Consider the following 22,977-nt stretch of genomic DNA (forward strand, 5'->3'; position numbering starts at 1 on the left):
ATATTATTTATTTAATATTTCTATATTTAAATTCACTCACATAGTACTTTAATTTTTTTTTTAAAGGAAAATTTATACCACTACCACAAATGGAAAATCTGCGTCACCTCCATAAATAGAAGGTAGGGTTCAAAACACAATAAAAATAAAAGTTACTAAATTCAAGGTTCAAGACACTGTGGCTGGCCAAAGGCTCTACCGGGAGGCCCACCCGTTTTCTGGCCCTGAATGCTCTCTTTTTATGGAGGTAGAACTTACATATACAGATTTTGACTATGGAGAGTTTGATGAGTTTTGCCAAATGTTATACACCCTTGTAACCACAACCACAATAAAGATGTAGAATATTTCCACAACCCCAGTAAGCCTGCCTTTTCGGAGGCTGGAGCTGGGGGGAAGGGAATGGTAAGTGCTAGAAAGAAAGGTGTTAAAGACACAGCCGCACCTAACTGAGACCCTACCTTGGGCTCATTCAAAGCAAAGTAGCACTGCAAAAAAAAAAAAAAAATGGCACCAGTTACATGCAACGTACTCCTCAGTGGGCCACATAAAATCGCATCTGCCATGGGAGATGCCCAACCCTTATGTAAGGCAGCAGTACCCAGGGAGAGGAAGAAGGTAGAAGCCATGACAGGGGACTCAGTGGCTGCTGTTCTATGTCCTCTGTGCCTCCATGTCTTTGTACCTGCTGTTCCCCTTGCCAGGAGCTCCCTTTCAAACCTCTTATCCTCTCTTCTAGCCAGACATTATTTGTTGATCAAGATTACACTTGGGCCACCTCCTCCTAAAGGCCCTCCTTGATTCCCTAGTCTGGATTAGACTAGATCCTACAGAACCTACAGAATCCTGTCATGAAGTCTATCAATTACAGCTTACTTGTCTGTCGCCCTACTAGCCTGAACTTTCTGAAGGCAGATAGGGGTCATAAATCATTAATAATAATAAACCTCGAAATACCTCATTAATAATAATCATAAACCTCAAAAGCAGCTGGAGAACTTACATGCCAGGCATGCAGTGAATTATTCCATGCTCACAACCACCTACGAGGTGGGCTCTGTGTACCCCCATTACAGATAAGGAAACAGACACAATAAGGTGAATGGACTTGCCTGAGGTCCCACCGCCTGAACCCCGGCAGGCCAAGAGCACCATCAAACACCAGGCCAGGGAGTCTCAACCTTGGAACCAGCAGCATTCAGGGCGAGATAATACTCTTATTTCAGGCTATGGGGTGTTAACAGCACCTCCGAATTCTAATCATTCAATGTCAGTAATAGCCCCACCTTTCTCCTGTCCTGACAACTAAAAATGTCCCCAGACATTGCCAAATGTCTCCCGCCAGGCAGAACACCCCCACACCAGCTGAGAACCCCCGTTCTATGCTGCACAGCCCTGGGGCCACACTCAGGGCCTGCACACAGCAGAGGTCCCAAGACGGATGGAAGCATTCATCCGGGCCCTCCAACCCAAAATGCTTCGGCAAGGGGCCGTCTGCCCACTGTCAGCCCCAGCAGGTGCATTATTTCTGCAGCAGACATTGGAAGTCCCAATTCTCAGCACTCTCCCCTTTCTCGGCTTTCCGGGGGGCTCCCCCCAGTATCCGGGCCCTGTGCATGTGTAGGGAGGCCTCTGACCACTGTCAAGGAGACTGCAGGATGAGATCGCCAGGGAGACCACCCCTGGCCCCACGTCAGCAAGGTGCCCCCACTGAGATCCAGGTCTCACCTAGCACAGAGTTAGGGGACCCCGGCACCACTGCCCTATCCTTCGGCTGTGTGCCCAGAGGAACCCTTAGTCCTCACGGTGATGAGGTCAGTGACAATGCACCAAGTCCACATGGAGCTTGAAACACACAGAATAAGCACCGAAGGAATGAGATCTATCAGCGTGGTGCTGTCGGTGGTGGTGGTGGTGGCGTTATTACTGTCACTGGCAGAGAGCTTTTGTAAATGCAAGCTTCGCCATTTCTGGGCTCCCGCTGCTTTACTTCCCGACTCGCCAGCATGACACACACTAGCCCCCGTGCCTCCAAATGCATTAGAAGAAAGAAGGGTGGGGAGCCCAGCTGGCTCAGTCAGTGGAGCATGTGACTCTTGATCTCGGGGTCCTAAGTTTGAGCACCACCTTGGCATAGGGCCTACTTAAAAGAAAAAAGGAAGAATGGTTTATAAAAATAAGTTGGGGGCACCCCGGTGGCTCAGTCAGTTGGGTGTCCGCCTTCAGCTCAGGTCCAGAGTTTCGGGATCAGGCCCCACGTTGGGGGCCTCCTGCTCAGCAGGGGTTCTGCTTCTCCCTCTGCCCCTCACCTTGCCCATGCTCGCTCGCTCGCTCGCTCTCGTGTAAATAAATAAAATCTTAAAAAAATAAAAAATAAAAATAAGATGGATTAATCAGTACTTTGGGAAAACTTTTTCAGCTAGCCTTCAAAAAATATGGGGAGTATGTCAAGAAGGCCTCCAATACCCCTTCCATTTTATGCTTTTACTCTTTCCCCTCGGTCATCTGGGAGCTGATCAACTAAATCTGACTAAAGTGTGAGTGACTTGGTAAGCTACTCGCCATTATAAAAACGGATGATAGCTAACATGTCTATACCACTTACTTTATACCAAGAACCACTGAGTACATAGTAAAGGTTTGTCTCTTAAGAACCCTGTGAAGCAGGTGATAGTTTCCACATTTTACCACTGGGGAAAATGCGGCTCAGAGAGGGTGACTAATTTTCCTGAGGTCACACAGCTTCTAAGGGGTGTCTGGCTCCTCCGCCCTCACCTCCTAACCGTCATTCTAGCTTGCTATTCACGAAAGGGACTATGTCTTGGACGGTGACCCCTTAACCCCAAGCTTGGGATTATGAGGTACCTCAAAAGTTAGATCTGCTCTGGGAGCTCCATCAGAAGGCAACCGACAGCTAAGGACATAGATTCCTTTCTTCTGAAATATTCACAGTCCCTCCATTTGCCCCGGAATTGAGTCAACAATTTATTTTAAAATCCCACTGAGGCCGCACGGTGGTCTCTGCCAGCGCCTCTCCTCCTGGAGCCTCTCGCAGGCCTGTTGCTCACCCCCGGGGACACACGGCCAAGTCTGAGGCGGCCTTTCGGTGCCAACCCACCAGCCAACAGATCGCTCTTGAAAAAAAGGAACAGCAGGAGAACATCGTCGCCTCCGACTTGGCCGGGTGTCCCCGGGGGTGAGGGGGAGGGGGTGGAATTTTCAGGAAGCAGAATAGAATGACCGAAATAGAAACCCCCGGTAGGGAACCACCGCAGGGTCTGTCCTTGGGGGGAGGGGAGGGCACCAGGAGAACCAGTGCCTTCTGGCCTGAAGGACCTGGAGGCAGGAGCCAGGTCATAGCCCAGAAGCCAGACGCCCCTCGGCCTGGTAGCAAGGCCCTGGGGCTGCGGGCCGTTCCCTGTCTGAGGTGGTGGACCCGCCGCCTGATGAGCTCACGCCCCAAGGTGGTGCGAGTCCCAGGCCTGGGGTCTGAGTCATCACAGTCTGTTGGCACGACAGCACCGAGGATGCCACAGCCTGGCCCCACAGAGTGCGGCCGGAGGAGAGGGGAGAAGCCCCCGTGCGTTGGGGGCTGAGAGGGGTCACCCAAGGAGCGCCTGGTGGGCCGCACCACCCAGAGCAAAGCCCTTCCTCGCGAAGCTACCTCAAGCTTTGCCCCCAGTACTGAGTTCAGTGCTCAGTGAACTTTCCCCAAAGCCCGGTCCCCCCAGGTCCCTGCGGCCCCCACCGTGCGCACCCACAGAACGGCCGTTGGGTTCCCCATCTGTGAGGTGTGTGTGTGTGTGTGTGTGTGTGTGATGACGGGGAATCTGGCTGTCGCACTCGTCCCTCGGAGACGCCATACCCAGACGCAGGGTATGAAAGGTGAGAAATTCCATCCGGATAAGTCAGGTCCAGAAATTCCATCCGGATAAGTCAGGTCCAGAAATTCCATCCGGATAAGTCAGGTCCAGAAATTCCAGAACGGGCAGCAAGGCAGTTTACCATCCTGTCTCGCCCATGTGGAACCGCTGGAAAAAGCCACCTTGAACGCTCTGCTCTTTGCTGACCGTGTCCCAGCGAAGACAGCTGTCTGCCTTCACCAGACAGGACAGAAAAGAAGGCCCGGTCCCGCTTCCCAGGCAGCCTGCCATGAGGCCGGGCGCCCGGGACACGAGACCCAGGACGGTTTGCAAGCCATCGGCCTCACAGACGGGCTCCTGGCATGGCTGTGTGCGAAGTCACACGCACCCGCCGGCGGACACACACTCCTTTCGGAGAGGGATGGAGAAGCGGACAGAATCCGCAGCCCACCAGGCCTGGAGGTCAGCTTTTGGATGGAGGCGGCAGGGCCCAGGCGGCGGGCAGACAGCAGGCGTCATCTCCACCCTCGCACTGGGGTGGGAAGACCCACCTCTTGCGGTGCAGTCATTCCAAGGGCCCCTCCTGTTTCAAGAAGTTCGAGACCGTCCTCTGTCTACCTCGCGCCGGCTGCCTCCGTCTCCGCAGCTCATACGCCCCCCCGCACCGGGAGGCGGGTGTCATCAAGTCCTTCGTGTTACAGAGAGAGAAACGGAGGCTTAAGGGTGCAGAGATTCACCCCAAATCCCAAAACAATCAGGGCCAGAGCTGGTGTTCAAACTGAGACGTCCCGTGCGCAGTAAAATACACAAATGTGAGATGTACCTCTCGTGCCTTCTTACATAGGCATGTACCCGGTCACCCACCATTCAAGATAGAGACAATTTTCTCCATCCCGCCCGAGGGTCTTCTTGTGCCCCCCACCCCCAACCCGCCCCAGCCAGGCACACTCACCCGGCCTGACTTCTCGCACCACAGACCGGGTTTGCCTGTTCTCGAACGTCACATCTCCAGCATGGACAGATTGTGTCTTTCGTCCAACATTCTAACATTCATCCGTCTGGTGTGCGGCCACATTTTATTTTATTTTATTTATTTATTTATTTTTTTATCACCTTGTCGTACCTCCCCATAGGATGAACCCGTCATTTATCTGTCCGGTCACCAGACGACATGGCCCCTCTTTCTAAGGACAGCCGTGCGAGACCAAAAGGAACTGAGCAAGGCCCATTTCCAACAGGAGAGACCGTCCCTCTACACGGGCCATGTGGTGCGTGACAGAGAACACAGCTCCGACAGCTTCCTCACCAAAAGGAGAAGGAAAGGTCTGGTCAGAACTAACAGAAATAGACTCCAGATAATTCTCCCTCAGAAACAGCGCTGGCCACGGCTAACTCAGCTCTCTGTCACAGGCCTGCGCGAGGGGACTCGGGTGGGCACCCACTTTCCAGCCAGCTCAGCGAAGACCCCTCAGCCTCATGCCAGCCCCTCAAAGCTGCCCCCCTTCAGTCCCACAACCCCTGGCACAGCTGTGAAAAGCTCACTGCTCCCCCCATTTTTTTTTTTAGCCAACTTGAACTCCAAGTGGAAACTTCCCCCTTGAGAACAGTGGGGGCCCCTGAACTCCTGGCCAGGGGCAGAGATTTAAAATTAATACCGGATTGATGGACAGGTTCTTTATTTACACTTCTCCCCCTCCCCAGGGGCAGTTTTCATTGTGGTGACCTGCTCCCAGGGGCGGGCACGCCTAATCAGTGGCCCTGCCAACCCCGGTCATTAATGGCATTCCTCCTTTGTCCCCGGCAACAGAGGTGACGTCACCCTCTGGGGATCGCAGACCGCGGCCCACCTTCTCAGCAGCGTGCAGGTGAGCAGCCCCTCCCTGCCTGTAGTCTTTACGGCCACGGTTACAGGCACCGCAGACCACGTGTTTCCCCTCCTCATTTAACACTGCCCCCCCTCCTGCAGGCGTGCCCAAGCAGGTTTGTTTTGATAAGGGCCTTTATGAATCCCGAGCTTTGCAGGCGGCTTTCTTCCCTTCAGAAAGCTCACCCAGGCATGGCTCAATTAAAATTCACATGGGAAGGGCTGGCTTCTAGAAATGCATCTTAACGAAAATAGGTCCAGTGGAGAAAATGTGCTTTTCCTCCAAAGCCCAGATTAGGAGGCAAGGAAGGTCCCAAAGGCCACCTCAGGAAAAGTCATCTCTCTGCCTGGCCTGCCTTTGGGTATATATCCCCTCCCCCATAATGGAAGCTGTTGAGGGGGAAGCAATAAAAATCCAAGCCATGGAGCTTTTCATCTAAATGCCAGTTTATAAGAAATGTAAAGGACAGAGGAACATGTTCAAAGACACCCCAGGAACGCCACCAGCCCAATCCAGCCCATGATGAACAGTGCAGGAAAACTGGCCTGGTTTCTTCGGCAAAGAAACAGCAAGAAAGCAGACCAATGGGGACCTTTCTAGAAGGAGACACAGTGGTTCCGTCCACCAAATACAATATGAAGTTCCGTTTGGCTCTTGATCCTGACAAACTAACTGTAAAAAAGATCCTTGTGAGGCAAGCGGGGAATTTGCAACTAGACATTCGAAATTAAGTCATTATGGTTCTGTTTTCAGTTCAATAAGGGCATTTGGTTTTTCTCGAGTCCTTATCTTGGAGAGCTACAGACTACTCCGGTTATTAACGAAAACAGTGTATCATCTGGAATTTGATTTAAAGTAACTGGGGGCAGGAGTGTCGAGAGTAAGTGAGGGGTAATTAGAGCTAGGCGGTGGGAATGTGAAGTTCTATCAATTCTCTACGTCTCCATATTTTGGGTAAAGTTCACTGCAAAAATTCAGGAAAAAGTCAAAGGCAGTCGTTCTTGCTTTGGGGGTGGGGGGCCGTACTGGGCTCTGCTCCAGGTAAGGAAGCGCGCAGCCCCTGACCCATCCCGGGAAGAGCCCCAGGGTCGAGTCTCGCCTTCTTCCCTGAGCTCAGTTTGAACAGTCAGCAGAAAAAACAAACCTCACACCAGCCTGGGGAAGCCAAGTTTGGCTGGAGCTCTGCGGAGCCTGTGGCCGTTTCCTGTGCTGGGGAGGAAGGAGGAGGAAGTCCCTCCATGGGGGGAAGCCACAAGGCTTCCATCCCACTGCACTTTCCAGGGCTGCTCCTTCCTGGCCCTGGTTCAAGGGTCCCATGGGGCCAGGGCAGGACACCTGGGGAAACCCTGCCTCCCCAGGAAAGGCAGCCACAGGGGAATCTCCGAGCCCCGGAGTCTGGACAGCTGAGAAAGGTTTTGCAGCCGGCCCCGTTCTGGGGCTGAGGCAGGAGCCTCAGTATTTCAGTCAGTACGGAAGGTGCGTTAAGGTAGAGAGCACTTGGGGCACCTGGGTAGCTCAGTGGGTTAAAGCCTCTGCCTTCGGCTTAGGCCATGATCCCAGAGTCCTGGGATCGAGCCCCGAATCGGGCTCTCTGCTCGGCAGGGAGCCTGCCTCCTCCTCTCTCTCTCAGCCTCTCTGCCTACTTGTGATCTCTGCCTCAAATAAATAAATTAAAAAAAAAAAAGAAAGGTAGAAAGCACCCACCCCAGCCCGGCAGCCAGATGCTCCTCCCCAAGGACCAGTATCTTCTTTATTCTGGGCAGGTCTTCTCTTAAAGCTCAGAATTCATCCAAGGCAGGAAATCAGGAGACCTGGAAGCTCTCCCAGAGCCCACAGCCACGGCCACCCAATCTCTGCTCGCACTGCCTCCCGGTAACCTCACATCTGCCCCAGCAGGTGAGCACTGCTATCACCATCCCCATGGCACAGGCAAGAAAACACAAGCCCAGAGAAGCAAAATCTCATGTCCCTAGGCATACCACTAATAATTTTCCTCCATCCATTTAGCAATAACTTAGTATGTGCTTGCTAATGCCGGGGACTTTTGCTTGGCCAAGGTCATGTAGGTAGGAGGCATCCAAATCAGAATTTCAAACCAGAGCTCTCTGACTTGAGACCTGGTGCTCCGACCCACTAAGCCAATGACCTCTGGGGCTGGGGGAACACGTGGGCCGGGAGGCATGCACATCGATCCCCTGGGAAGCAGAAAAAAATATAAAAATGGCAAAACTCCCATTGATTCCCTGTCCTTTATCATTGCTACTTTTGCTGTAGGAATATAATCTCCTGAGGACAGCAGCAAATCTGAAGTTCATGATTCCGTAAATATCCAATATAAGGGGTACAAGTCAGCCCAGGCTCCAGTACCTGGGATGCCCCCAAAGCTGAGTTGTAGTGCTGACATCAGGGACTCAGGACCCCAGCTGCCTGGGCTCAAGACCCGCCCTGCCATCTACCACCGCATGACTCCGCAAAGGTAACGCACCCGCAAAGGGTCTGACTTCCCTGGTTCCAAATGCGGCTAAACGATTCTAACGCGCAGCCAGGACTGAGAACCACCGGCCACAACACTGCGTTTTTCAAATATATTCAGCCCGCGCCCCTCCACCTTACAGGATTAGGACACCTCGGGAACCAACCCTAATTGGCTCTAAGGTTTTAAGGGCCTCCCTCCCAGTCGCCTCCAGAACAAAGGACCTTGAATTTGGAAGCGCGCATGGCGCGCATGACGTGTTCGGTAGTGACGAATGCTTAGGGCAACTTTCTCCCCACTTCCTTCGCCTCCCGGACAAGGCAGCGGCTCAACCCTAGCCCTCATTTCACCCTCCCGGCTGCACCTGGAGACGCTGTTTGTACAAAGCAGGCTTAACAAGGCCCGTCCTTAACTCCACACACAGACAGCAATGTCTCTGAATGTCACATGTGTTTAGCGAACCTGCTTGCTTAGGGTAGAACTCTATTTTTAGCAAGCACCGAAAAAAACCCATGATACTCTATCCCAGCACCTCCTTGGTCCCTATTTGTTTACCAGGCTGTGTCCTACACTGGCCTGGGGGCCAGGCAAGGGGAGGACCACATCTAATTGTCTCTACACACCGCCCCCCTCCACCTCCGGAGGCTGGCACCAAACCAGCACTTAGCGAGTGTTTGCTGAAAGAATGAAGTTTTAATTGTCCCCGGAATGGGTTGAGAGCAGGTGTTCCTGAGTGGGAGTGCAGGTGACAAGAGGGGATGGGCTCCAGTGGGGTCTGTGAGTCCACCTGAAAACGGTATGAAAGGCACGGGGAGGGCAGAGGGGAAGTGGAGGGGGGCGTGCACGGGTTATGCACACGCGCAGCATGTACGTGCCTGATAGGTGTGTACACGTGCTCCTACAGTGTGTGTGCATGTGGGATCTGTGGCTTTCATTAGCTTTGCAAAGGGCCTGAGACCCAAACGTTTTAAGGACCACCAGAATTGACTCTGTAAGACCAGGAGGTCTGAAAGGTCAAGGTTGGCGCCATGTGCATTAGCTTATCAGGGGGAACACACCAGACCCACTGAGGCCTACCAGCAGGGATCACTCCCAGTGGGTCAGTCCCTAACACAGTCCAGAGGGGATGGGGCACTTCCGGAGGTGATAGGGACTCCCAGGACCATCCATCTCTCCCAGTGTTTTAGACATTAGGAGAAGTACTAATTCATTTCATTCAATTCTTGAGCACACACAAAGGAATAAAACTTCTAATCTGTCCACTGACAACCAGCACACCTCTCTTCCCTCCACGATGAGGCTAGGAGCACTGGTCAAGACTCCCCCAGCTCTGTCCTCATTCTTTCTGTTACTTTTTTCAGCTGAGGCAGACAGCTAAGTATGGTAATGGTCATACTTTGCATGCCTCTAAGCAAATAAATTTGAAAACCTAGATAAATAAAATGGATAATTTCTTAGAAAGGTATGGCTTACCAAAATTGACTCCAGTAGACACAGAAAGTGCAAAGCAGACCAATCCCCATAGACAACAGAGAACGGAAGAGAAACAGCAACCAGAGAACAACCCCATAAAAAGGCACCAGGTGCGGATGGCTTCACAGGGGAATTCTATCACACCTTTAGAAACGGGATACACACATTGTTCCTGAGCATGGAAAAGGAAAGAAATCCGAACCTAGTAACATACCAAAAAGGACCTAACAGACTAATATCACTCATGAATACTGCCAAGAGGAACCTTAAATATTATCAGACACCAGCCCACCACCATAAGTGACCAAGTGGGGTTTAAACCAGGAATTGTTCAATATTTGGAAATCGATTAGTATAAGTCGGCATGCGAATAGACCTAAGAAGAATAAAATCATTTTTCCATAGACCCAAGACATCTATGACATAATTCAACTCTCATTCCTAAGCAAAACCCTCAAGAAAATAGTGACGGGTAGGTACTTCCTTGACATAATAAAATCCGTACACTTCAGTCCTAAAGTAGACACCTAAGGTATTCCTGCCCAGATCAGAAACAAGGCAAGGGTGCCTACCATTCCCACTACTATGTAGCAGATGGCTGAAGGTATTACTAGTGAAGGCCATTAGACAAGAGAAAATGAGAGAAGCATAATTAGAGGCTCTAGCTCGGTGAGGGCAGGGCCTGGGTCTTACTCCCTATTAGCTCCAGGAGCTAACATAATAGATGCTCGACAAATAGCCAGATGAGTAAATGAGTAATGGCTCACATTAACTGAGCACCTCTATTAAAAGCCAAGGGTTTAATAAAATGCTAGTAACAAATCACACTCTGTATTGACTTAAATAGGTCAGGGGCATCTGAGTGGCTCAGTCAGCTGAGTGTCTGACTCCTGATTTCGGCTCAAATCATGATCTCAGGGTCATGAGATCAAGCCCCATGTCGGGCTCCGCGCTGGGCATGGAGCCTGCTGGAGATTCTCTCCCTCCCTCTGCACCTCCCACTTCCTCCCTCCCTCTCTCTCTCTCTCTCTAAAATAAATAAATAAATCTTAAGTAAATAAATGGGTCAAGCCATTCAAGGCAAACAACCCACTAAGATAAATACTATTATTTCAGCCATTTGATAGATAAGCAAACCAAGGTCCCAAGAGGTTAAATGACTCACCCAAGATCACTCTGTCGGTAAATGTTTTAAACTCCAGTCTTGCCAGAGCCCCAGGCCCCTTACAAGCTGCTTTGCATCTTGCAAAATGAACCTGCACACAGTGGACACACACATGAACAACCAAGTTCATGTTTCAGCTCTGCCATTTACCAGGCCTGCTCTCTTGGGAAAATTCCTTCACCTTTCCACTCCTCACCCTCTCCTCTAAAATAAGGGCGACAATAGAGCCCGCCTGCTAGGGTCGGAGGGTCACTGCACGAGCTAATACGCATCTGTTATGATGTTCCAGTTCCATAAAATGAGCATCTGACTTCCCCCAAATTCCTAAGCCCCATCACCAAGTTCTGACCATCACCAACAGACGGACCTCCACCGGACCTCTCCTTCCTTGACTCTTGCCAAGCTCAGGCACAGAGCTGAGAGTAGCCGTCACACGCATCACTCATGTACTGTCACCTGGGACAAAGCCCAACAGCAAGCTAAAGGCTAGTGTCAGTCCTTGGGGAGTTCCACCATTCAGAAGCAGAGAGGTGACCCCATTAACATCTGGGTAAGCCAGAGCCAGTCCCACATCTGGAAGAGCTCGCTCTGCCTCCCAAGGCTCACAACAACCCTTCTCTTCCTCAGCCATGATGCCGCCTACTTTCCAGCAAGGAAACTTCATCTTCAGATTCCAGAGCAAAGCCCCCACCAGGCAGGAACTCCTTTCCAAAGAGCACCGTTTGGAAAGGAGGGCCTTTACAATAGAGAAGCCCGACAAAGACTACTTTGGCCAAGCTGGTCAAGGTCAGCATCAGTGGTGATCAATCAAGTTGATAACAGGTACCCTTGATAGGATCTGATGGACACAGTCCCTTCAGCTGTGTGGCCTTTGTCCTCCAAACACACAGCCCTAGTCTTTCCATGAGGGAGACACCAGAAAGACCCTAACTGAGGCACTCTCTACAGTTGACCTAACCAGCGCTCCTCCGAAATGTCACACTCACAACAAGCAGGACAGCCATGGACTCTAGCTCATTATAATGCATCGGTATTGGTTCATGAATGGGAACAAATGTCATGTAAATAAAATGGGGACCTGGGTGCTCGGGGTACAGCTCGGGGTACAGCAACTCCCTCTGTTTTCTTTACCACTGTTCTCTGACTCTCAGACCGTTCCAAAAAATAGTTTGCTGTTTGTTTGGGGTTTTTTGTTTTTGGGGTTTTTTTGTTTTGTTTTAATGGTTCCAGGGTTTTTCACTGTGGCCATTTAGATACCCATCTGGCGGCCACCAAGCACCACTTGCCAAGAAAAACTATAAAAAGCACCTCCCATCAGATCTGGCTTGGAAACTATTTCCCCGGAAAACTCCCCTGTGCAAAAAAAGGGGGGGGGGGGAGTTAGCTGATTGTGAATCTGGGAGGGGTGTGAGTATTAGTTCCCTGCAAAACATGACTTTAATCTTAACAAACAAAGACCACGGATGTTAAAGGAACCTTAAAGGGATCCTTTGCAGATTCTTAATTGTATCTTTTCAAAGCAAAGGATGGCCTCCAGATTGCAACTCGAGAAGACTGGTCTCTTTTGCTGACTAATTATTTCCATCTCCAGCCAAAATACAGAATAATTTACTAATTGCCATCTTGACTTGGCATCCAAGCCAAAGCAAGCCCCTCACCTAACGTGGCCAGGGAAGATCAGGAGAGAAGGAAAGGTAAAACCTCTCATTCACCTGCCTGACATAGCATCTCTGGGAAGCACCGAGCCCCCAGATACCCGTGAAAAGGACTCCTACACAAAGCAGCCCGCACAACCCCTTCCTGCACTCCGGATGCGGCCAAGCCCGAATGCATCTGGAAGTTACCAACAGGCCTGCCCCTGAGGCTTCAGCAAGCACTAGCTGGGCTGGGCTGTTAAAATCAGGAAGCCTGGTTGGGGTTGGGTTATTTTTTTATGTGTGTGTGTGTGTGTGTGTGTGTGTGTTGTGTTTTCTTTTCTTTTTTGCTGTTTTTTCCAAGACAACCTGCTAACCAGAAAAATACAGTGAGGTTGGGCATACGACCTCCTCCTTCCGACAAATGCTCCTGCTAGACCACGTGAAGTGATGGCCCAGCCTGGGGAAGTCCCCAGCCACATCGGGGACCTACGAGCGGAGACTGACAGGTCGCTGAGGCAAGAATAGGCTTCTTCCTCCTGAGTCCACATGCCAGCCTTCCCCCTCAAACCCTACATCCACAACAGCGATGGGAGGTGGCTAGGGGATCACCAGTAACAAAGCTCAGACTGATCCATTCCTGCTCATTCACAAAGGCAGCCGCGGAACTCAGGGAGGAGATGGGCGGGCTCCCTCACCCTGAAGCCAAACCACCCTCCAGCATCAGGTTTAGACAAACTCTTCAGGAGTTTCAACACCGAGTCCCTGACAAAGTCAGCCACCTGGCTGTCCCGGAGAGGAGGGTCCGCGTCCCAGGCCCCGGGAGTTGGGCTCAGCAGCACCTCTTTGGGCACGTCCCCTCCCTACTGACTCCATTCTTTGGCCTCCTCGACTCCTTCCTCCAGAGGCAAATCAACCACTTCCTTTCCCCTCCGAAGACCCTGCAGCAGGCCAGAGCCAGCTGAGGCCCCTGCCACCTCCAGCTTTGCTGCCGGCGACCCTCCCGGAGAAGCCACCAGTAGCTGGAGACTGACGCCCTACAGGGCAAGAGTGAGCCTACCGCCCCCTAAGGGTGGCAACAGTCCCAGACGCCTCATGCCCTCCCTCTCACCTGGGGAGACGCACTCTCCCTTCTTCCCTCCAGGCGCCCCCCCCCGCGCCCCGGAAAGTGTGACATGGGGACCAAAGCGGGGCCCCGTGCCCACTCCGCAGGCCCAAGCCCCCGCCCGCGCTCGGGGGGGCCAGGCCGGGGGGAGCCTCCACCGACCTTCGATAGGATTCAAATACTCATAGTCGAAGAGGATGGAGAAGTCGAACTCGTCTTGGGGGCTGCCCCCGGGCTCGTGGCCCGGGGCGTCCCCGCCGTCGGGGTCTGGCTGCTGCTCCGGGGCGTCCATGGCGCGCAAAGCCGCGGGAGGGTGGTGGCGGGGCGGGGGGCGAGCGCGGGCTCGGCCCTCTCCTGGGCCCCTCGCCGTGGGGGGCCGGGGGCGGCGGGTAGCGGGAAAGGGGCAGGAAACGGCGCGGAGAGGTGGCGGGGTCCCTGTCCTCGAGGGGACGCACGCGGGCCCGGGGATGGCGCGTTGGCGCAGCGGGTCCTGGACGCGCCCGGCGAGCTGAGCGGTGGCGGCGGCGGCGCGAGCTTCCTGCTCCGGGAGGCACCTGTTGCAGCCCGCGGAGGGGGAGGCGGGGACAGGGCGGCCGGGCCGGCGGGGGCGGGGCCGCCAGCCGGGCCCCGGGGGAGGGAGCGCGGGAGGGGGAGGCGGGCGGGCCGGCGCCCGGGAGGAAGAAGGCCGCCGGCCGGCCGGGGCCGCACCACCCGGGCCCCGCGCCGAGCAACAGGCCGGGACCACCGCCGGGCACTCCCGGGCGGCCGCGCTGCGACCTGCCGCCTCCCACCGTCCCTCCCCGCGGGGAGGCAGCGGCCCCGCCGGACCGGGGACCTAGACGGGAAAGCGCCTGCCACTGGTAGTTGTGCCCGACCTGATCAGCTGCATCCATCTTTCTCCTGCTTTTTGTCGGGGGGGGGGGGGGGGGGGGGGGGGGGGGGGCATCCATTCCCTTCCGCTGCAGACTGCGCCTCCAGGGGTGGTCTCTGGGTGCCCACAGCTGTGGCATGACTTTCACCTACCGTTCAGTCACCTGTAGATCCCTGAATGCAGTTTTTTAGGACCCGGAAAAGTATCCCAGATACTCTGAGAGCGAAGCTCCGCCCTGACACCTGTACCTCTTAGACCCCCCTGTCAGATGTCTGGTGCCAGGGACCCAGCCTGAATCAGGTACTGACGCCCTGAGAAGCTCAGGTCAGGGGTAGGGGCAGACATGAAGGTGATACACCAGAGAAGAAAGATCATCTTGAACCGTGCTGGGAGGAATCACCAGGAGTATGAAGTAAGGGTTGGCACCTGGAGAGGCTTTCTTCTCTTGGATGGTGGTGGTGGTGGGGGGGGGGGGGGGGGGGTTCTGGCAGTGGAACCAAAGGGAAGAAAAGCCGGAAGGGGCTCTGTGTGCCCTCCAAGCAAGGAGGGCAGTGCAGATGGAGAGGTTGGCTGGTAACAAGTACGTCTGGACACGTTAAAAACACAGCTTCCCAGGCTCTCACTGGAGTGTCCCACTCTGTAAGTCCGGAGTAGAGGCTCAGGAATGTGTATTTTGAAAGAAGCACCCAAGGTGAATGTTAAGAACAAGTACATTTGAGGCACACTGACTGCATAAGAACCCAGTACCACCTACCCCTCCCCCCACTCCCAATAAAACACTCCCAAGGGTCTCTGACCAAGTAGGCTGAAGTCAGAAAATAGACTCACAGAGGCAGACAAGGATATGAGAACAGTGGTCTTCAACCCTAACAGCATGTCAGAAATCCCCTGGAACACTTTTTAAATGCCTGTGTCTAGGCTTCAGACCAACCCCCAGGGAACCAGAACATCCAAAGGTTGTTTGTTTTGTTTTCTAATGACCTCAGATGCATCTAAACTGTAGCCAGTGTTGAGACTCCCAGAAGATATGGTGGGAGAGGCTCTAGGATTCCCAGAGAACCACACCTTGACCTCACGTGGGGAATGACTCAAATCCTTCCCCACAGGCAAGGAAGGATGGGGAATGTGTATCCTTCACAAGGAGCCCTCTCTGCTCCATTAAGGGATTTGTGCCAAGCCAGGCATCATCATTCATTCCACAAATATTTGCTGAGCCCATGAAGTACCCTACATTGCGACCACTTTTGGAGATCCAGCCATCAACAGGACAGCATCTCTACCCTCACCATGCTCATATCCTGGGAGCAAAGAGACACAGCAATGAATAGGGTTTTCTAGATTGCACTTAGACTAGTGGTTCTTAACCCCAGTCATGCATTTGAATCACCTGGAGAGCTGTTTAAAAATTCAATGGCCCAGCCCCACCAGAGACCAGTCATAATCAGAATGTTTGAACGTGGGGCCTGGACCTCAGGGTTTTGTAAAACCTCCCCAGATGCTTCCAGTGTGTGGCCAGGGATGAGAAACACTGGTTTAGACTCTCACTTCCTTTCAAGAGACCCAGGCCTGGCCTCAGGACTCACCAACTTTCAGAGACCTAGGAAGTAACTTTCTGGTTGTCCGAGCAGAAAATGATCCTCTTCTTTAATTCCTAATTATAATCACAGTGACACTGGGTGTAGCCAATAAACGTCTTAGAGAGGCTGGTAAATGTAGATGGAGGAGGAGGGAGTGATGACCCAGACTGGGACACTTAGACCCAAGTATCTAGAAGGAGATCGGTGCCCTTGGATCCTTATGATAGGACCCAAAGTCCAGATCCTGAAATGTAGTCAGGGATAAACAAAGGAACAAGCCTGTCCTTATGGTGTAGAAAAAAAGAAGGGCTGGTATCACCTTCCCACGTCCTTTGTCATCACCCACCCATAATGATTAAACCCCTCTAATCTAGTGGACATCTGTTGATTTGCCTACCCGGAATCATTCCCTGCTTCTGATAATAGCATCCCAGAGTGTTCCTTTGGGAAACTACTCTTGAGCTAATTTTGGCAAAACTATCAACCCAATTGTCCCCCCCCCCACCCCCACACCTGGCAAAGAACTGAATGAATGACCCAGGCTCGAAAAGAGATTTCATCTTCTCTAGCCTATGAGACCTACTAAGGCAGTGGTCATGACTGCCTCACTCAGACACAACTTTATGTCCAGTGGATGTGTGATGGATGGATAGACGGATGAGTGGAAGAGTGGGTGTTTGGAGGGATGCATGGGTGCAGGGGTGAACGGACGGATGGATGGTGGATGAATGGAGGGACAGATGACGGATGATGGATGGATGGATGGATGGATGGATGATGGATATGGATGGATGGAAGGAAGAGTGAGTTGGTTGGATTCATCAGTGGATACATACCTAGATTAATTGATCACTTGGTGGAAGAAGAGATGTTTAGATAATAGCAGCTGGATCAATCAATGGCTCAATAGAAAAGTGGATGTTTGGATGGAGGGATGGATGGACAGCTGGAAAAAGGGTTGAACTCTCCTGTGTGTGTAAGTTCCTTAGATTTTAACAACCCCATCCAGCAGGGAGTCTGCTTGTCCCTCTCCCTCTGCTCCTCTCCATGCTCCCAAGCACTCACTCTCTAAAATAAATTAATTTAAAAAAAAAATAAAAATAGAAAAAGATTCTAACTACCTTAGCTGTTCCTCTGAATAGTGGATATATTTTCAAAGCTTCTAAGTTTTGGGATCTGCGCCCTAATGATCAAAGGTTCTTTAAAGAAATAGGTTCAGACTAGGCCCTGACCCAAAACAATTTCTGCTGGAGCCATGGGAAGTGAGAAGCTTTTCTTCTTGGAGGGCCACCTTGAGGGTGGAGGTTTGGGTTGGGGGGAAGACATATTAAATAATTTGTGCTCTTAGGAGCAAGGATTAGGAGCAGAATGCATGACCTTTATGCATTCAGTGCCCCCACCCCCGGGGGACAGGGGTGGGATGGAGGCCTTTGACAGTGCAGCTCTGTCAACCTTCTCTCTGCCCTGTGCCTGACCTCCGTTGCAGAAGCCCTGGCCTCTTCGTTTTTCTCCAGCCTTTCCAACAAAAGTGCAAGGGGAAGCCTGCAAAGCCCCTGAGAGCTTGAAACTTCTAGCACACCTTGGTACTGTCTGGCCCTGCTCCAGGAATTCAGCTTACTTTAACAAGCACTTACCCTAACGTATAGTTGCAAACCGAGGTAAGCACCATGAAGAAAAGAAGAAGGTGCTAGAGCTTGTAGCAAGGAAACCTAATGTAGATACACAGAGTTCAGGGAAGGCTTCTCCAGGAGCTGATGTTTCCACAGAGGCCCAAAAGTCGTCAAGAAGTTGGCCAGTAATAGTGAGAAGAAGAACTAGCAGCCAGATGCGGGAAAGTATGTGCAAAGGCCCTGAGGCAGGAGGAAGTATGAAGTGTTGGAGGCACGGAAGGAAGACTGGAGTGGCAGGTACTAAGGAACCTGAAGAAGGTATAAGGGAAGGCTGGGAAGTAAGTGGGGCCCTGGGACCATGCGGAGAATTCTGGACATAAGAGCAATGGGGAACAACCAAACAGTGTCTGGCAGTGTGTGACAAGATCGTATTCAAGTTTTTAAACAATTGCTTAGGTTCTATGTGGAGAAGAAACTGCAGGGTACAAGGGCTGAAGCGGGAAGACCAATTAGGAAGCGACCCGTAAGCCAAGGGGACAAGGAGCTCTGGGAGCGTAGCCTTTGGGGAGGATGTTCAAAACAGCAACAGCCCACAAAAGACACACATATGTACCCTTGTCCTTGGTCATGCTTGAGTGATTTCTTTTCCTCTTCTAGGCACGATTTGATTCCCCCTGAACACGAATATCAGAGGAGCATTGGTCTTGGGCTCTAAGTCATGAGGCCCATTCAGGTGGGTGCTGGAAGGACCCACTACCCACAGCTCTACGTTCCTTTCTGCCTTCTGGCAGGAAGCTCATCTTCAGCTGCAGCCCGGACCTCTCCCCTTACATCCGGGCAACGCATCCAGCTGCCAACCCAACATTCTGTTCGGGTGTCCAACAGGCATCTCAAAGTGACCGGGTCCACAGCAAGCCCCGTGATGCTCTGAAACCTCTCTGCTCCCCGACCTCCCAGCTCAAATATCACTGCCACCCCCGCCCCATTTATCCAGTTCTCTGACCATAATCCAAGGAGTAGTCCTGTGATCCCTCTCGTTTTCTCACACGCATGGACAAACGTGCAGCAAATCTGGACATCTCTATCTCAAAATGTAACCTAGACCCAACTGTGTCTCACCAACCTCGCGCCCCAACGAGCCACTTCCCTGGACAACTGCACAACTGCAGCCACCTCCTCCCTGGTCTTGCTTCTTCCGCTTTGCCTTGACACAGAGCAGCCACAGGCATCTTCGCACAATATAGATCCCGTAAATGCCCCTGTGGCTTCCCATTAAGTTTAGAATTAAATACAAATACTCTGGCCTATGAAACCTTGGACAAGCTGCCTCCAGCCCCAGCTCTCTTAGACGACCATCTCTCACCATTCACCCCTTCTCTTACCCCCTTCTACCACCCTGCTCATCCACCCGTTCCTTGATAATGCCAAGTACAACCCCACCTCAGGGCCTTTGCACATCCTGCTCCCATGGGTGTTTGCCAGGCCAGCCCCTCACTGTTCATGCCTCAGCCCAAATGTTACTTCCTCAGAGACACCTTCTGTAACCACCCCAATAAAAATAGCAGCCCCTGGCATTCTTTTTTCCCATGGTCAGCTTTGTGTTGTCATGGCCTTTTTCTCTACAGTATACTGTACTCATCGGTATATCCGTTCACCTGTTGATTACCTGTTCTCACTTGAATGGAAGCCCCACAGGGGCAAGGCTGTGTGTCTGCTTTGGTCACTGGCATATCTGGGGCTTTAGTGGATAAAAATACAGGACACAAGTTAAATTTGGAGTTTAGACGAACAACACATTTTTTTAGTGTAAGTATGTTCCATACATTATGGGGGTATATTTAAGCTAAAAATGATTCATTTTGAAATTCAACGTTACCCAGGCACCTTGTATTTCTGTCTGGCAACTCTGGCTATATCCCCACATCCTAGAATAGGGTGGTAGGTAGTCCCTAAGAGGCAGCTTAAGGAATGAATGAAGGCACGGTGCCAAAAGAGTATCCCCCTGAGAGATCTATCTGGCAGAAGCTTGTACCAAGAGGAACTCTGGGGTCCCCACTTCCCTCAGTTTAATGGGACTCGTCAGGGATATCCTGAAATCTGGTGTTTTGCACAACTGCCGGCCCTGCCTCTAGCGTGCTTACGATACCTGTAATCATTTTTATATAAAAACATTGCATCTGACTCAGTAGCTCCAGGGAAATTCTGCCTGTACATGTTTTTTATTTAAGAAAGAAAGAAGAAGAAATACTTGTAGAATATACGTTGTGTTCCAGAAAATATTTGCGTGGTATTTTTTAATCCAGTCACCACTGCCCCCACCACTGGCCTCCCTGAAGGTCAATGGCACCCACAGGCGTGAAAACACAAATGTCTGGCCAAGGTTGGGGTGACCTAGGGGTGGAAGACGAAACATCGCTGGGCCGGGAAGCCCAGGAACCAATCCAAGTTCTTCCTCTAACTCGTGCTGCAACCTTTAAGCAAGTCACCTGGGCTTTCTGTGCCTCAGTTTCTCCATCTGTAAAATCGGGGATGAACTGGGTCATACCTGAGCCCCCGTTCCGGCTCTAACAGTCAAGCATTCTTTGATGCTCACCCCAGTGCCCTCCAGGGCCATCTTCATGGGTGGACATGAGACCCTGTGCTCAGAAGGACCCCACACTTGGTTTAAAGCTCCGCTGTCTTAAGATTCTTAATTTTTGGAATTGGGGCAGCACACGTTCACTGTGTGCCAGGCCCTACAAGTGACACAGCGAGGCACGATGGCAGACTACAACAAATAAGTCACCAGCTCTCGTCACGAACGCCACATGCTGACAACGCCCATTGTAATAAAAGCTTGACTACAAACTGTAGGCACTGAAACCTTCTGAAGTCTAATCCAAAAAGCAGGCACATCCTTTACTATGTTCCAAAAACAAACCCACCTCGACCTCAGACCATCCTGGGATGATCTCCCTACATGCTACTATTATAATTCAATATGCTAATATTATAATTTAGAGATATTCTAAATTAGAGGGAGGTGCGTTTGGCTCCCACAGGCCTGGAATGTGGATAGGCAAATGAAGCTAGACCCAGGACAGCGCCAAAATACTCAGCAACTGATGAAATGATATGTCCATGAAATGGTTCGAAAAAGGAAAACAAATGCAAAAAGAAAAAGAAAAAAGCATCCACGGTGAGCAAACAATGACAATTCTAATGAAGACAGAATGAATACCAACAGGGCCCCCGCAGAGCCACACCACAGCCTGAGGCAAAAAGGAAACATGAGTAATACTGGTCCTGTCTTTATTTAAAATTCTTATTTTCATTCTTGGTTCAGCATGGGTTTTTGACATCAATTTTGATTTTTAAAATATTACATTAAAGTGTTACTCATCTCGATTACGGAGTCTTTTGGCATGCCCTGCTAGTCTGCCTTCCCACCACAGCCATCTTCAGGAATGAGCTCCTTATGGATGGGGGAAATAAGACAGTCTGAGAGCTGACTTCTACTCCAATCAGACACCTACATGGTCTTTTAAAGCCTGTACAGGACTTCTCTGGTGTGAGAAAACAATTCTCCAGGCTGCAAAAGGCAGTGGGTTCAAGCCAGCCGCCCCCTCTTCCTCCCACTTCCACCTACACCCTCCCCCACCCCGCACCCCCCTGCAGACATTGACCTTGACCATGCAGGCTCTAAGAGGGCGACCTTCTATTAAAAGCCCAAACCCGAATCCAGGTATGGAATGTGAGAAGATGCTCCGTCTGACAGCAGAAATCACAGGTTTGCTGTAGCTCAGCCGAATCCATCCTGCACGCACATTACGACTGGGCTGCTTGGTCATTCTTTTTAATCCAAACTAACATTTTTAAATTGAGAGATTTGGGGGTTCCTGTGTGGCTCAGTCGGTTAAGCATCTGTGTTCAGCTCAGGTCATGATCCCAGGGTCCCGGGATGGAGCCCCACATCGGGCTCCCTGCTCAATGGGGAGCCTGCTTCCCCCTCTCTCTCTCAACTTGCTCCTCCCTGGGCTTGTGCTCTCTTTCTCTCTCTGTCAAATAAATAAATAGAATCCTTAAAAGAAAATAAATTGGGAGATTTTACATAAAAACCCCAATTTCCGGTAGCTCCTAAAAACCAGGAAGATCTGGGACGGCACGTCCGTAGTCCCATGTGGACCAGCGGGCTGGAGCAGAGCAGAAGCTGCCTCCTTCAGATGATTCCATCGCTGTCAGGCCCCCACCCAGCCGGCCCTTGTCCCCTGGAGCACAGGAGCTTGAGACCCTGGCTTCCAGGCTCTTGATTCCTCCCATCTGGTTCCTGCTCACCCTTGATTCCTGGCTTCACAGCACATGCCCCTCTGCCTCCTGAAACTGGTCCACAGTGGGGGAGCAGCAAATTTACCTTTCTCTTCAACTACTGTCCTCGCTTCTGATCAAGCACGAGGAGCCGCCATCACTCAGCCCGGGGAGCTTCATCTTCTACCAAAGCAGAGCCTTACAGGCAGGCAGCTGCTAGTTAGGGGACAGAGCGCTGGCTAGTCCCCACCCATTCCCACGACCACTTCTCAACCATCTGCCTTCTGCCCTGCTGCCACCCAGGCCATCCCCCTAGATGCCTGTGCCCCCAGTATTGCATTTCACATCTCCATTCTCTCCCTTGCTGTAGTCTTCAGAGACTAAAACATCAGGGCTGACTTCATACTCTTTGAAGTCAGGGAGTGAGGACAGCAAGCTGACTTCAGGGAGCTCACAGCGACCCTCCACCAGCCATGCTTCCACATGACCACACCTTGGCCCCCCAATAAGACCACAAGGCATCTCTGTCTCTCTCTCTCTTGCATTCCTCTGTCAAAACCATCACTAGATTTTACTTACACCTTGAGTTACATAACATGTAAATGGCTTCCCATAGGACTGGGTCTCCCCAAATGTACAAAAAGAAAAATCTTGATCTGACTTTCAAATGCAAATAAGCACGTCTTTCTATATCTTGGATTTTCTCCATAAGACCTAGCTGGTGCCTTGCCCCTAGTGGAACTTGCACACACACCTCTGGACTTACTGGTTCAATGACTGAAGGTCATCCAGAACCCACAGGAAAGACCCCAGAGATCTGTGGTGGACAATGGACAGACTTGAAGGTTATGAAGCTAAAGGAAAGTACTAACTTGAATTTAAAACAATAAAGTGGTCACTAGCATGAACTCACTGCTTTCTCTGCGCTGAGGGTGTCACAGACAGGATCTTTAAACCTCCAAGCCCCCCCACCATGTGTAAGGATCACTATCACCCATGTTTCAGTTAAGGAAACTAGGCACAGAGTTTACTTCTAAAGTCACACATGCCACCACGG

The 22,977-nt window shown here is 51.5% G+C and overlaps 1 protein-coding gene across 7 annotated transcripts in view; it reads right to left on the minus strand.

Annotated features, from left to right (window-relative positions):
- NFATC2 (nuclear factor of activated T cells 2) overlaps positions 1-22,977 on the minus strand; it is a 156,009-nt gene that overhangs the window by 125,649 nt on the left and 7,383 nt on the right. For 4 of the 7 annotated variants that reach the window (XM_059407236.1, XM_059407233.1, XM_059407235.1 and 1 more), the window contains exon 1: positions 13,741-14,141. The exons of 2 other annotated variants lie outside the window; for them this stretch is intronic. In XM_059407236.1, the coding sequence (XP_059263219.1) occupies positions 13,741-13,870 (130 nt within the window). In that variant the 5' untranslated portion in view covers positions 13,871-14,141. Of the gene's footprint in view, positions 1-13,740; positions 14,142-22,977 lie in introns of those variants that run through there. One more of the 7 variants, XM_059407239.1, reaches the window with a different exon arrangement.

Source organism: Mustela nigripes, chromosome 7 (assembly GCF_022355385.1).
Source record: "Mustela nigripes isolate SB6536 chromosome 7, MUSNIG.SB6536, whole genome shotgun sequence".
NCBI classification, from domain to species: Eukaryota; Metazoa; Chordata; class Mammalia; order Carnivora; family Mustelidae; genus Mustela; species Mustela nigripes.